The sequence below is a fragment of the Eptesicus fuscus genome, chromosome 10, assembly GCF_027574615.1.
Source record: "Eptesicus fuscus isolate TK198812 chromosome 10, DD_ASM_mEF_20220401, whole genome shotgun sequence".
NCBI classification, from domain to species: domain Eukaryota; kingdom Metazoa; phylum Chordata; class Mammalia; order Chiroptera; family Vespertilionidae; genus Eptesicus; species Eptesicus fuscus.
The window spans coordinates 68,389,630-68,402,466 of record NC_072482.1 but is presented as its reverse complement, the minus strand read 5'-3'; the positions used below and the strand labels follow the sequence as shown (position 1 = coordinate 68,402,466).

The following is a 12,837-nucleotide window of genomic DNA, read 5'->3' as shown; positions in this document are numbered from 1 at the left end:
ATTCACATACCCGGAAAAAGAGGGTGGTCTGAAATGCTTTCACTGCTTCTGAAATCATCTCCTTTTGCTAATGAGAAACTGCTTTCTAGGTTGTGTTAAATTTCTTGAAAGAGGCTTCCATAAAGTCAATCCAAGTTTGAAATCATCCAACAAGATATTCTTTTTTGGCCTAAATTGTAAGGACTTCTTTTCTGAAGAGTTACATCTTATGAAACCCAAGTTATTGCCAGCCAATTGGACACTCTTCAGTTGCTTTGAAAAGTGTACAAGGGGTCATGCTTTCTGTCTAATAGTAGAGTTTTAATGGTGGTGTATGTGCTCCTGAGATGGGTGTGTTTCCCTAGGGGATGCAACTCCTAGTTTCTCTGCCCCAATTCCAGTTGAACGTTTACATCGAGATTTGTTGCTAAGCTCTGCTAAAGGCATTTTTGATATGCATTTGAGCTGGTGAAGTGAAATAAATTTCTAACTCGTTTCTTTGAAGATTTATCAGGCAGTTTTGTTGATGTTTCTTGCTTCATTTCTCTTACCCATCACAGAAATAAAATTCCAGGCTAGGCAGCAGCTAAGGCTCTGGATCTGCGTGAGCATGTCAGAAGCATTCTAAGAAGAGCAAAATATTTAGAGGAAGAATTTGGAAAATCAGCCTTAAGGGATTTAACACATTTTTTCTTCTAATTCAGTCCCGTGTTTGTCCTCCTAATGGAGAAAGGTCATTAATGGGTAAGATTTACTGAGTCAGGAAAGGCTTTCAGAAACTACATGTGTTTCTAAACTTCAAATCTAAAGAAAACACTTGTTTGGGAACCAGAAAGAATATATTTAGGCTGTAAATTATACTCACTCATTTAATCTATACTAATAAAAGGGTAATATGCTCATTGGGGCTGAAGTCTTCCGGACATCCATCCAGACGTCCATCCGAACAAAGCCACAGTGGCTGCGAGGCCTGGGGCTCAGGCAGCCTTGGGTTCAGGCAGCCTTGAGCCCCTGACGGCTCCCAGACTGTGAGAGGGGGCAGGCTGGGCTGAAAGACCACCCCCCCCCCACCAAGTGCACGAATTTTTGTGCACTGGGCCTCTAGTTCATATATAAATAATATAGTTATATGTAAGTTAACTAATATTGGCTTAATAATGGAGAGTTAAAAGAATTCAAGACTTTCGGAGTTCTGTGTAAATTTCTAGGAAGGCAAAATGGTTGATCAGAATAGCATGACTTAGATTTTGAGATGTCCTGCTACCGCTTTGCTAGTATATTTTCACCTCCCTGTTACAGAGACCTGGTCCAAGGTCCTAATGGTTGTGGTGTGGAGGGCAGTTCTATACTACCAAGTGTTCCAAAGCTGTTACATTTTTAATCTCATAATCACAAAGCTGCAGGCTAATTCCTGTACTTTACTGAATTCCTGTCTGGTGTGTGTGTGTGTGTGTGTGTGTGTGTGTGTGTGTGTATGAAAAGAGTAAAATGTGAACTTAAGGCTTATTGAAATATGAATCCTTTTTTCCTCTTTAACTATACCACAAATATTAATATAAAAGAATTTTGATGAATTTTGGAGTGTTTTTGAAATGTTTGGGGTTGATTATCTTTTATAAGCCAATATTTTATTTTATATCAGTTACTTAGACTCGTATTCAGACTTTGATTGGACTCAAAGATCAAAGACTATTGTAGAAAAATTACCTCTTTGATTTTTATAAACATCTCTGTATGGTGGGAATCTATCTTTAAAATTTGATTCATTCTATATTTGATAAAATTGAAAGATTTTATTTATCATTTGATAAGGTGATGGGTACTTCATTCTACTTTATACCTGTTGAGGACCCTGTATAGTATTAGATAATTTAATATGTTTTTGAAAATAAGAAGACTTAATACCTAGAAAAGAAGTTAAGAAAAAATACAATCCCATCTAATAAAAAAGTAATATGCAAATTGACCATACCTACACTACACCCATAAGCCACGCCCACCGGCCAATCAGGAGTGAGTATGCAAAATAACCCAACCAAGATGGCTGCAGCCACAGAGTGAGCAGGAGGCTTGGGTTTCCCTGGCAATGGAGGAAGCCAAGCTTCCCGCCTGCCCTGGCTGGCCCTGAACTCCACTCAAGGCTACAAAGTTTCAATTATAGAAGATAAATAAATCCCAACAAAAATGACAGCAGCCACGGAGCTGGAGAGAGCAGGAGGCTTGGGTTTCCCCGGTGATGGAGGAAGCCAAACATCCTGGCCAGCCCAGACCTCCACTCAAGGCTACAAAGTTTCAATTATAGAAGATAGATAAATCCCAACAAAAATGGCTGCGGCCACTGAGCGAGCAGAAGATTTGGGTTTCCCTGGCAATGGAGGAAGCCAAGCTTTCTGCCTGCCCTGGCCTGCCCTAGCCTCTGTTCAAGGCTACAAAGTTTCAATTATAGAAGATAAATAAATCCCAGATACCAGGTCCTCCACTTGGGTTGCCAGGGGGCGTGGCCAGCCTGCAAACTGCTACAGGCCCCTCACCCAGGCCAACCATGCCCCAAGGGAACCCTCACCCTGATCCGGGACACCCTTCAGGGCAAACCAGCCGGCCCCCACCCGTGCACCAGGCCTCTATCATATCTAATAAAAGAGTAGTATGCAAATTAACCGTACCTCCGCGACAAAAATGGCGGCCCCCATAGCCACAAGATGGCGGCGACCAGTACGCTCATCCCGCCGGAGTTCCCCAGTTCCAGGGAGGACTGCCGCTGAGAGCCGAGCAGCTCGGGGTGTCCGGCTGGGAGGCATCCGCGCCCCCAAGCTGCCATCGCCGCCTGGAGACCACCTGGGGTGTCCGGCTGGGAGGCGTCCGCGGCCCCATCCGGCCATCGCGGCCCCATCCCGCCATCGCCGCCCGGAGGCTGCCCGGGGTGTCCGGATGGGAGGCGTCCGCGCCCCCAAGCCGCTAACCCCTCCGGGAGGCCGCCCGGGGTGTCCGGATGGGAGGCGTCCGCGCCCCCACGCCGTCATCGCCGCCCGGAGGCCGCCCGGGGTGTCCGGATGGGAGGCGTCCGCGCCCCCACACGCCAACCCCTCCGGGAGGCCGCCCGGGGTGTCCGGATGGGAGGCGTCCGCGCCCCCAAGCCGCCAACCCCTCCGGGAGGCCGCCTGGAGACCGCCCGGGGTGTCCGGCTGGGAGGCGTCCGCGCCCCCAAGCCGCCATCGCCACCTGGAGGCCGCCCGGGGTGTCCGGATGGGAGGCGTCCGCGCCCCCAAGCCGCCAACCCCTCCGGGAGGCCGCCCGGGGTGTCCGGATGGGAGGCGTCCGCGCCCCCACGCCGCCAACCCCTCCCGGAGGCCGCCCGGGGTGTCCGGATGGGAGGCGTCCGCGCCCCAAGCCGCCATCGCCGCCCGGAGGCCGCCCGGGGTGTCCGGATGGGAGGCGTCCGTGCCCCAAGCCGCCATCGCCGCCCGGAGGCCGCCCGGGGTGTTCGGATGGGAGGCGTCCACGCCCTCACGCCGCCAACCCCTCCGGGAGGCCGCCCGGAGACCACCCGGGGTGTCCGGCTGGGAGGCGTCCGCGCCCCCACGCCGCCAACCCCTCCGGGAGGCCGCCCGGGGTGTCCGGATGGGAGGCGTCCGCGCCCCCAAGCCGCCAACCCCTCCCGGAGGCCGCCCGGGGTGTCCGGCTGGGAGGCTTCCCGACCCCACGCCTCCAAAGCCTCCCATAGGCAGCCTGGGGTGTCCTGATAGGAGGCGCCCAGGACCCCACGCTGCCATCCCCTCCCAGAGGCAGCACGGGGTGTCTGGATGGGAGGCGCCCAGGATCCCACACTGCCATCCCCTCCCAGAGGCAGCACAGGGTGTCTGGCTGGGAGGCGTCCGCGACCCCACACCACCAACGCCTCCCAGAGGCAGCCTGGGGTGTCTGGATAGGAGGCGCCCAGGACCCCACACTGCCATCCCCTCCTGGAGGCAACCCGGGGTGTCTGGATGGGAGGCGCCCATGATCCCACACTGCCATCCCCTCCCAGAGGCAGCACAGGGTGTCTGGATAGGAGGCGCCCAGGACCCCACACTGCCATCCCCTCCAGAGGCAGCCCGGGGTGTCTGGATGGGAGGCGCCCTCAACCCCACCCCGCCAACCCCTCCCAGAGGCAGCCCTAGGTATCTGGCTGGGAGGCACCCGCGCCCCCCAGGGAGCGAGTCAAGTACTGATGATTCTTCCAAAGGAAAAGTTTAGAGAAAGAGAGGATAGAAAAGGAATAGAAGGAGAAAAGTAAGAAAGGACAAAAGATGAAACATCAAGAAAAAGAAAGAGAAGAAAAAAAGGAAGAAACAACCACAGGATATCACCTTTCCAAGTCTCATGAAATTCCTGTTGAAGGAGTTTATTTTATGATTCTTTTAGTCTGGGTTTACATTTTTACTGTTTTGTCAAGACCACAGCAGGTACACTGTCCAATATGTTTTTTTAAAATAAATTTTATTGATTTTTTACAGAGAGGAAGGGAAAAGGATAGAGACTAGAAACATCTATGAGAGAGAAACATCGATCAGCTGCCTCCTGCAGTATGTGCCCCCAACCAAGGTACATGCCCTTGACCAGAATCGAACCCGGGACCCTGAGTCTGCAGGCCGACACTCCATCCACTGAGCCAAACCAGTTAGAGCAGTCCAATATGTTAAAGAAAAAACCCTATCTAATAAAGAGAGAATATGCAGGGGAGGGCATTTGGGGGTGACCGGGCTGTCAGGGGAAAACAGTTGGAGATGATCTGGCTGGCAGGGGAGCAGTTAGGCGTCGATCAGGCTGGCAGGGGAGTGGTTAGGGCAGTGATGGCGAACCAATGACACGTGTGTCAGCACTGACACACGTAGCCATTTCTGATGACATGCGGCAGCATGTCGAGGATGAAACATTTGCTGCTCCTGAGGATGAAACATTTGCGACTAGAGTCTTGGAGTTAGTTTTTTCCTCAAAGTGACACGCTACCCGAGTTATGCTCAGTTTTTTGGCGAAGTTTGACACACTAAGCTCTAAAGGTTGCCCATCACTGGGTTAGGGGGTGATCAGGCTGGCAGGCAGAAGTGGTTAGGGGCAATCAGGCAGGCAGGCGAGCAGTTGGGAGCCAGTAGTCCCGGATTGTGAAAGGGATGTCTGACTGCCTCTTTAGGCCCGATCCCTGTCGGGCCTAAAGAGGCAGTCAGACATCCCCCGAGGGGTCCCAGATTGGAGACTGTGCAGGTTGGGCTGAGGGACACCCTCCCCCAGTGCACGAATTTCGTGCACCGGGCCTCTAGTATATAATAAAATAGTAATATGCAAATTGACCATCACTCCAACACACAAGATGGCTGCCCCCATGTGGACACAAGATGACCGGCACAAGATGGCCAGCAGGGGAGGGACCAGGTCTGCAAGGGAGAGCAGTTGTGGGCGATCAGGCCAGCAGGGGAGGGCAGTTGGGAGGAACCAGGCCTGCAGGGGAGGGCAGTTAGGGGTGAACAGGCTGGCAGGCAGAAGTGGTTAGGGGCAATCAGGAAGGCAGGCAGGCAAGCAATTGGGAGCCAGTAGTCCTGGATTGTGAGAGGGATCCCAGATTGGAGAGGGTGCAGGCTGGGCTGAGGGACACCCCCCCCCATGCACGTATTTTGTGCACTGGGCCTCTAATGTAGTAATATTGTCCCTTAGAATTTTTCTTATTTTTATGGTCAAACATTCTTAAATTGTATGAAGGTTATGAAATTAACAGAATTTAATATTTATGATATATATATTTGTTTATAGCATTAAAGAATAATAGATACGGCATCATTTACAAAAATCTTTTGAAAGTAGTAGGACAAGTAATTGGATTTTTCAAGTGCTCTGAACACTGATTTTAATATATTTATATTGGTGGGCTGGTATCGCTCTCTCTACCGGTTGATGTGTCTGGTTGCCTTATATTCTGTGTATAATCTGAGCTCTGTCCCTCTGGGGTGTGATGTTCAAGGCTGGGATATTCACAGCATGTAAGCAAGTCCTCTAGGTTAATAAATGGCTGATAGGTGGCATTGATCAGATGGTAGAAAGCCTGCAATCGGGGCTGATGCTGACTGCATTGTCCTCTCTGGAAGGAAGGCCTCTGCTTAGCACAATTAACATCAAGAAGTTTCTTCGACAGCAGCTTTGTTTTTCATCCAGTTGTCCCCTCTGTGTCCTGGAGTCAGTCTCCAATTACCCCTATGGATCTATAGGAGTGCACTTTCCTGAAGCTGCTGCTATATTTATTCCAGGATGACCTTTTCATTACAAACTCTCCTTCCAGAAGAGAGTAAGGACCAGACATGGGGAAGTGTCGGGGTGAATTTCTAATTATGCTGTTAGAGCTGAGTGAGGAGGTCTGGGTGGGAGGAAGCCCTTTCAGATGGATGGATGGAGGGCAGGGCACACTGGGGCCTCCTCTGTTATTATTTTGCTGTTATCATGCCGCAGGGGGTGGGCGGGGGCGAGGGGGGTGCTGCAGCCTGGTGGTATGGACGGTAGTGGAACCAGCAGTGTGTATATAGCAGCTTTCTGCACTGTTCCAGGTGCTCCTTGGGCAGCTTTCAGAACTACTTAGAGGTTGTTAACAGACTGCTTTATAGGACTTAAATAACGACAACCCTTGCTGGTTGTATTAGGGCAGTGGTCGGCAAACTCATTAGTCAACAGAGCCAAATATCAACAGTACAACGACTAAAATTTCTTTTGAGAGCCAGATTTTTTAAACTTAAACTTCTTCTAATGCCACTTCTTCAAAATAGACTCGCCCAGGCCGTGGTGTTTTGTGGAAGAGCCGCACTCAAGGGGCCAAAGAGCCGCATGTGGCTCGCAAGCCGCAGTTTGCCGACCACGGTATTAGGGTATTGGTGAGCAATTGAAGAGGATATGATTAGAAGTAACAGAAAGGGTAAAATAGATGTTTATCTGATTTGTTAATACATAGACTATACTAACAACAATAACAAGAACAAAGAAGAATTGAACACCAGCTCTGTGCCAAGTATTTTCCACTTATAGTCACTAATCCTCACAGTGCCCTTATGAGCCGGGTGCTATTTATCCACATTTTACATATGGGAGCCTAGAGGCTAGGAGCCCTTATAATGACTTACCCAAGGTCACAGGCTAGTACATTGGGATGTGGTCTATTTGGTTCTAAAGCCCTCTGATCTTTTCATTATACTGCCAGGCCTCCTTATAGCCAACTCAGTAACCCTGCCCATCTTCTAGAAGTTCAGGATGCTTTAGTTTTTTAAGGTCAATTTTCATTTGTGCCTTGAAAAATGAATTTGTAAATATTTTTTAAAAATACTGATTTCTCTACTTGCAAAATATATAGATCATATTTATGGAACAAGATCCTTCATATCTTGCCATGTCATTCTTTCTACAGGAAATAGGTTATGGAATTGACTGTAAACCTTATACTAAACCTTGAACTAGTTTTTGTTCTGGAAGGCATAAAACTCATATGAAAAGAAGGGAAATAATGAATTTCTTAGTTTTTAATGGATTTTTTTTGTTTTTGTTTTGAACATGCTGACATTTTTATTATGCTGAAATTTTACTTAAAATGCAAGTCTGTATTGCATATGATAGTTCTGTCCTACAAATGTGGATTTATGGCTGCTGGCAATATACCGATGCTTGGGAAAGGTGCCTGAGCCTCCCTGTGCTGCATAAATGTGTTGGCGGGCTCCATAAATGCTGGAGTCGTCAGCCATGACATTCTTCATTAGCTGGGGATCACTGTGCCTCAGGAAGTCTGCCAGTAGCACCGTTTAAAACTCTCTGGGATAGAGATGGTCATGTACAGTGTCTCATACTTCTCCCTTCTCTCTCTTTTTCCCTCCCACAGATGAACACAATGACGTGCAGAAGAAAACCTTTACCAAATGGATAAATGCTCGCTTTTCAAAGGTAACCAAGACTTTCCAAAACCCTCTGATGATTCACATGCTTCATTCTGATTGATGGAGCTTAGAAATGTGATCGAACAAAAATATAGAGCTATGTTTATTCTTCTTTTATTGTCTTCTAAGATAGGTTGAAATGGAAATTCTGGGATAAATAGTTCAGGGTGAAAATGGCTGTTTATTCTCATCTGGCAGTCTCTGGACATTAAGCCAATAGTTTGCTCCTTTTGCCTGTCTGAATCCTGGGTGCATTTAGGAAATGAGCATATCACTGGGAAAATTTTGTGTTCCCTTAGCTAAAAAGGTGATTTCATTTTGCCTGGTTAAGATCAAGTTGTTATCATTCAGTCAGCTGTTCTACCCTGTGCAGAAAAGTTTAGGGATTTTTACACTGGCTGCGGCTAATAATGCTTACCTACCATGTTGTTCTTTTCTTGTGAACTTCCTCAGTTCTTTCCCCAAAGTTGTACTCTTCCCCAGTATTTCTTACCACTTGGATTATAATCAAGGTTTTGGTTGATATTTTGCTTAGGGGCAGAGTAAGCTGAAGAGAGGAATTGCAACACTATTTTCAAACTTGTCCTATTAGAGTTATCCATTGGTTATTGAACTGGTTTCCTCCTGGGGCCTCTGGGTAATCCAGAGGCTACTGGAAATTTTGTTCTCTGAGTCTGAGAAGAGAGGAAAATTTTCAGGTTAGTGGATTGTAGGATGACACTGTAGCAAGATGAAAAAAAAAAACTTTCTCAGAGAAATGCCATTATGGTATTTAAAATAGTCTGAAAGCTATTTTAATTGAGCTATTTTTTAAAAATTTCTACTTGGGAAGGTTGCAAAGGTTAGGAAAATAAACATTGCTATTTCTTTTGAAGCAAAATGAAAGTGTTTTAAGATTACTTTGAGTAGCAGTGCAGTTTAAAATTGCTCCACATCCCAATACTTAAAGTTGATGATTTGATTGCAATGAATTTTTAGGTTTTGCAAGTTTTTTTGTTGAGGGATATTTTATCTAGCCTCTGAGAAGGTAAGGAGTGTGAAAACTGTCTGACATTGACAGAAAGGTCAAGCATATAGAAGTGCTTGCACAATTGGTAGTTTTCTGTGTAGGATTATTCCAAAGCAGACAGAGGTATTTATTTATTTATTTTTTTGGTAAATTTTAATTTGCTTTGTTGTAGAGGCACAGGTAACCTTCCGGTGCCTTTGATTGCCAGTAGTCCCAGGATAGATGATTTTATGAACTTGATATTTAAAATTTTACATTTATAATGTATATATTATTTTGTAACATTAATCAGGGCTTTAGGTTCCATGCAAGTTATTTGCTCCAGGAGGGTTGTAAGTATTGCCAAGACAATGAAAAGCCCAAGTAATGTTACCACTCAGTAAAAGCTAGTTATGTAAACTGACACGGAAGCTAAAAGCTTGTTTCATTTGGAGAAACAGTATTAAAGTTGAGCTGATCCTGGAAACTATTTCTTTGAGATTACTTCTAATAAGAAATAGATGTCAAAAAAGAAATTTGGATGAGTCTAGAACAAATATATCAAAGAAATTATGAATATTTGGATATAATGAAGTAGAGGAATATGTTACACTTCATATACTATATATACACTAGAGGCTCGGTGCATGAAATTCGTGCATGGGGGAGGGGGGTTGTCTCTCAGCCCAAGCCTGCACCCTCTGCAATCTGGGATCCCTCTCACAATCCAGGACTGCTGGCTTCCAACCGCTCACCTGCCTGCCTGCCTGATTGCCCCTAACCGCTTCTGCCTGCCAGCCTGATCACCCCCTAACCACTCCCCTGCCAGCCTGATCGATGCCTAACTGCTCCTCGGTCAGCACGATTGCCCCTAACTGCCCTCCCCTGCTGGCCTGGTCACCCCTAACTGCCCTTCCTTGCCAGCCTGGTCGCCCACAACTGTCCTCCCCTGCTGGTCACCCCTAACTGTCCTCCCCTACAGGCCTTGTCCCTCCCAACTGCCCTCCCCTGCCAGCCTGGTCCCCCCCAACTGTCCTCCCCTGCTGGCCCGGTCACCCCTAACTGTCCTCCCCTGCAGGCCTGGTCCCCCCCTAACTGCCCTCCCCTGCTGGCCTGATTGCCCACAACTGCCCTCCCGTGTTGGCCATCTTGTGGCGGCCATCTTTGACCACATGGGGGCGGCCATCTTGTGTGTTGGAGTGATGGTCAATTTGCATATTACCTCTTTATTAGATAGGATATATATTTACTTACTTATTTTTATGTTTATTTTTATTTTTTTCTTCTGGCTGTCTTAAGTCCATTAGTCTGACTGCTTCCATACTGGTGACCAGGAAAGAGACAGACTGGGAGATTCCCATAGACTCATTGCTCGGCTTAACTCCTGCAGAGCTGGTGTAAGGTTGGATTTGAGCATGGTGTCACTAGCTAACCGAGAAGCTGGCACAAGGAAAAAATCATGTTGAAGGGGATGAATTGTATGTCACTCCTACTTTATCCATGCCCTTTGGTATATCGTGGTGAACTTTAAAATAGAATTCTTGATCAAGTCCGCTGCTTTCCTGTGGTGTGGGCCCCTCTGGAGAAATAGGGCTGGTCCCATGTGATAGGAAATCCAACAGACCCTCATGGCATCTTCTGCCATTTAGGAATTTACTTTAAACTCCTCCAAACATTTAAAACTTCGTGGCTTCCTCCCCGGCCAAAGTTTTGAACGTCAAGTCCTTGTTGATTCTAGTACCCTATATATTTAACATTGTCTCTTCCTCTCCATCTTTATTGACACCTTTTGCCAAGTCACTGTTATCCGAGTTAGGAAAAACTGTGAAAGACTTTAAGATTGGCAGAACAGATTAGTGGGAGCCCTGCCAGCTAATCTATCTGGGTTATCTACCGTCCATTATTTTTGAGTTGCTCTGCAATTCTTTGACTTGTAGATAGTCATGCAAATGATACATATTCATAAAAACGTAAAGTAGCTTGGAATGCAATTGATTATTGCCCCCATGGAAAGACCTGTTTTTCATCTATTAACAATTTATTTCACCTTTCCTTTATATAAACATATGGCATTTTGAATTCTCCTTTGAACCAGTTTTAACACCTTACTGGTTCCCTCATTAATTAATGAGCTGAAGTCTTTGACACATGTTAATATTACATTTGAATGAAATCCACAGCTTTACCGTTTTTTTAAAAAAAATTATTCCTGAACACACAGACCACTGTAATACTTTGCCAACTGGTTCTTCCTTTCCATGCTTCACTTTATCCATCCCCTTCCTTCCACTTTCTACAGAGTAGCTGGAGTGATCTTAAAGTGTAAGCCTAATGACCTCTTTCTTTTCAGTAAAATCTTTCAATGGCTGCTCGTTGTTTGTATTCGGTTTTTAAGGCCCTAAATAGTTAGCCACCCCCGCCCCCACCCAGGGTCTTCCCATGGCTTGTACACAACTCCTTCCTCCATCATTTCCTGACCAACTGCTACTCTTCCTTGCCTGAGCGTAAATGTCACTTACTCAGGACACTTTCTGAGCCCCCAGAGTAGGGTGGGTATGCTCTATACTCTGAAAGTGTTACCCTTTAAAGCACCCATCATAAGTGTAATTTAAATAATTGTATCTGAAAGTATTTGTCTCTCCTCTCCTAGAGGGTGGTATGTTCGATGGGTGCGGGGTTGTCTGTTTTGTTCACTGAAACAAGTTCAGGCACCCAGCAAGCACCCAGTGGGTATTTATAGACTTAAAAAATAAATGAATGGCAGTGACTGAAACACACATTGAAATGCCTAATACTATATGTCCATAAAGCAGTTAGAAGTGGTTGATTGGAAAGAGATAGGAGTGTGGAAATGAGAGCAAAGTGGCATAAACTCTGTTAGTTCATGGATTTAAATGCATCAGGGATTTTGCTGCATTTATTCACAAAAACAACAAATCCAACTATGCAAAGGTTTCATAGTTACCTGGTTTCTTGGAGGTGTGCTGCAAAGTTTATTAAATCACCATTTGGATTTAATAGGTACCATTCCCTTGTCTAGTGGGTAGGATTCTTCAAATAGGATCCATCTATAAATTTAGAGTGAAGAAAATCAGTTTTAAAACTAAAAATTGGCTTAATTTATTCCTTGGTAAGAGATTTGGAAAAGAGCTTGAGAATACTGAATACTATGGATCTAAAACCATATTTCAGTTTTTAACTATATACAAGAAATATGATCGCTAAGACAGCATTCACTATATACACATATATTTGTTGTAAGTCCTTGTTAATATCTCACCGAGTATACAGTGCTTTGGAGTTTGGTTATCCTGAGAAGTCATACAGTATAGAAAAACTTATGGTTGTTGGATTTTGAAAAGTTATGTAAAGCACAGAAGGAAATGATTATCTAAAGGAGCTAAGTGTTAGGAAATTAAGCACTTCTTGCTGGATATGTGGCTCATTTATTTCTGACCTTTGGCAGATTATTAGCCAATTTTTTCAGGTCTCTTAGTTTTTATTCCTCTAGCTATGAGACACCCTTGATCATAATTGCTTGCCTCATATTGCTAAGAAATAGAGAGGCATTATTGTGAAACATTATAGAAGATTATAGTTAGAAATGCTAAATTAAAACCCTATCAGGTACCCCAAACTTGTGTTATCCCTGGCCTGTGCTATTATATATATTTTAAAACAGCAATGGAAGAAGAAAGCATTGGCTCAGTAAGCCCACTTGATTCCATTGTCTGGTGGGTAAAGCGTGAGTGTTTTGTTCCCTCTAATTTGAAGAGCCTTTGATTTGTTAGTGGCTGGTCTCCTGGGGGACCAGCCTTGTTGCTTCACTGTTGGGAAATGTGTTCTGACTTTAAGCCTGCATTTTCTTTGGATGACTTTCAGAGCTTCTCATCTGGCAGAGCTGAGAGGTACAAATTGCTGAAGCTCTTTTATCAG

The 12,837-nt window shown here is 45.7% G+C and overlaps 1 protein-coding gene across 3 annotated transcripts in view; it reads left to right on the top strand.

Moving 5' to 3' along the window:
• Nucleotides 1-12,837, top strand: part of UTRN (utrophin) — a 454,375-nt gene that overhangs the window by 89,980 nt on the left and 351,558 nt on the right. For all 3 annotated transcript variants that reach the window (XM_054722125.1, XM_054722126.1, XM_054722124.1), the window contains one exon: nucleotides 7,859-7,920. In XM_054722125.1, the coding sequence (XP_054578100.1) occupies nucleotides 7,859-7,920 (62 nt within the window). The remainder of the gene's footprint in view (nucleotides 1-7,858; nucleotides 7,921-12,837) is intronic.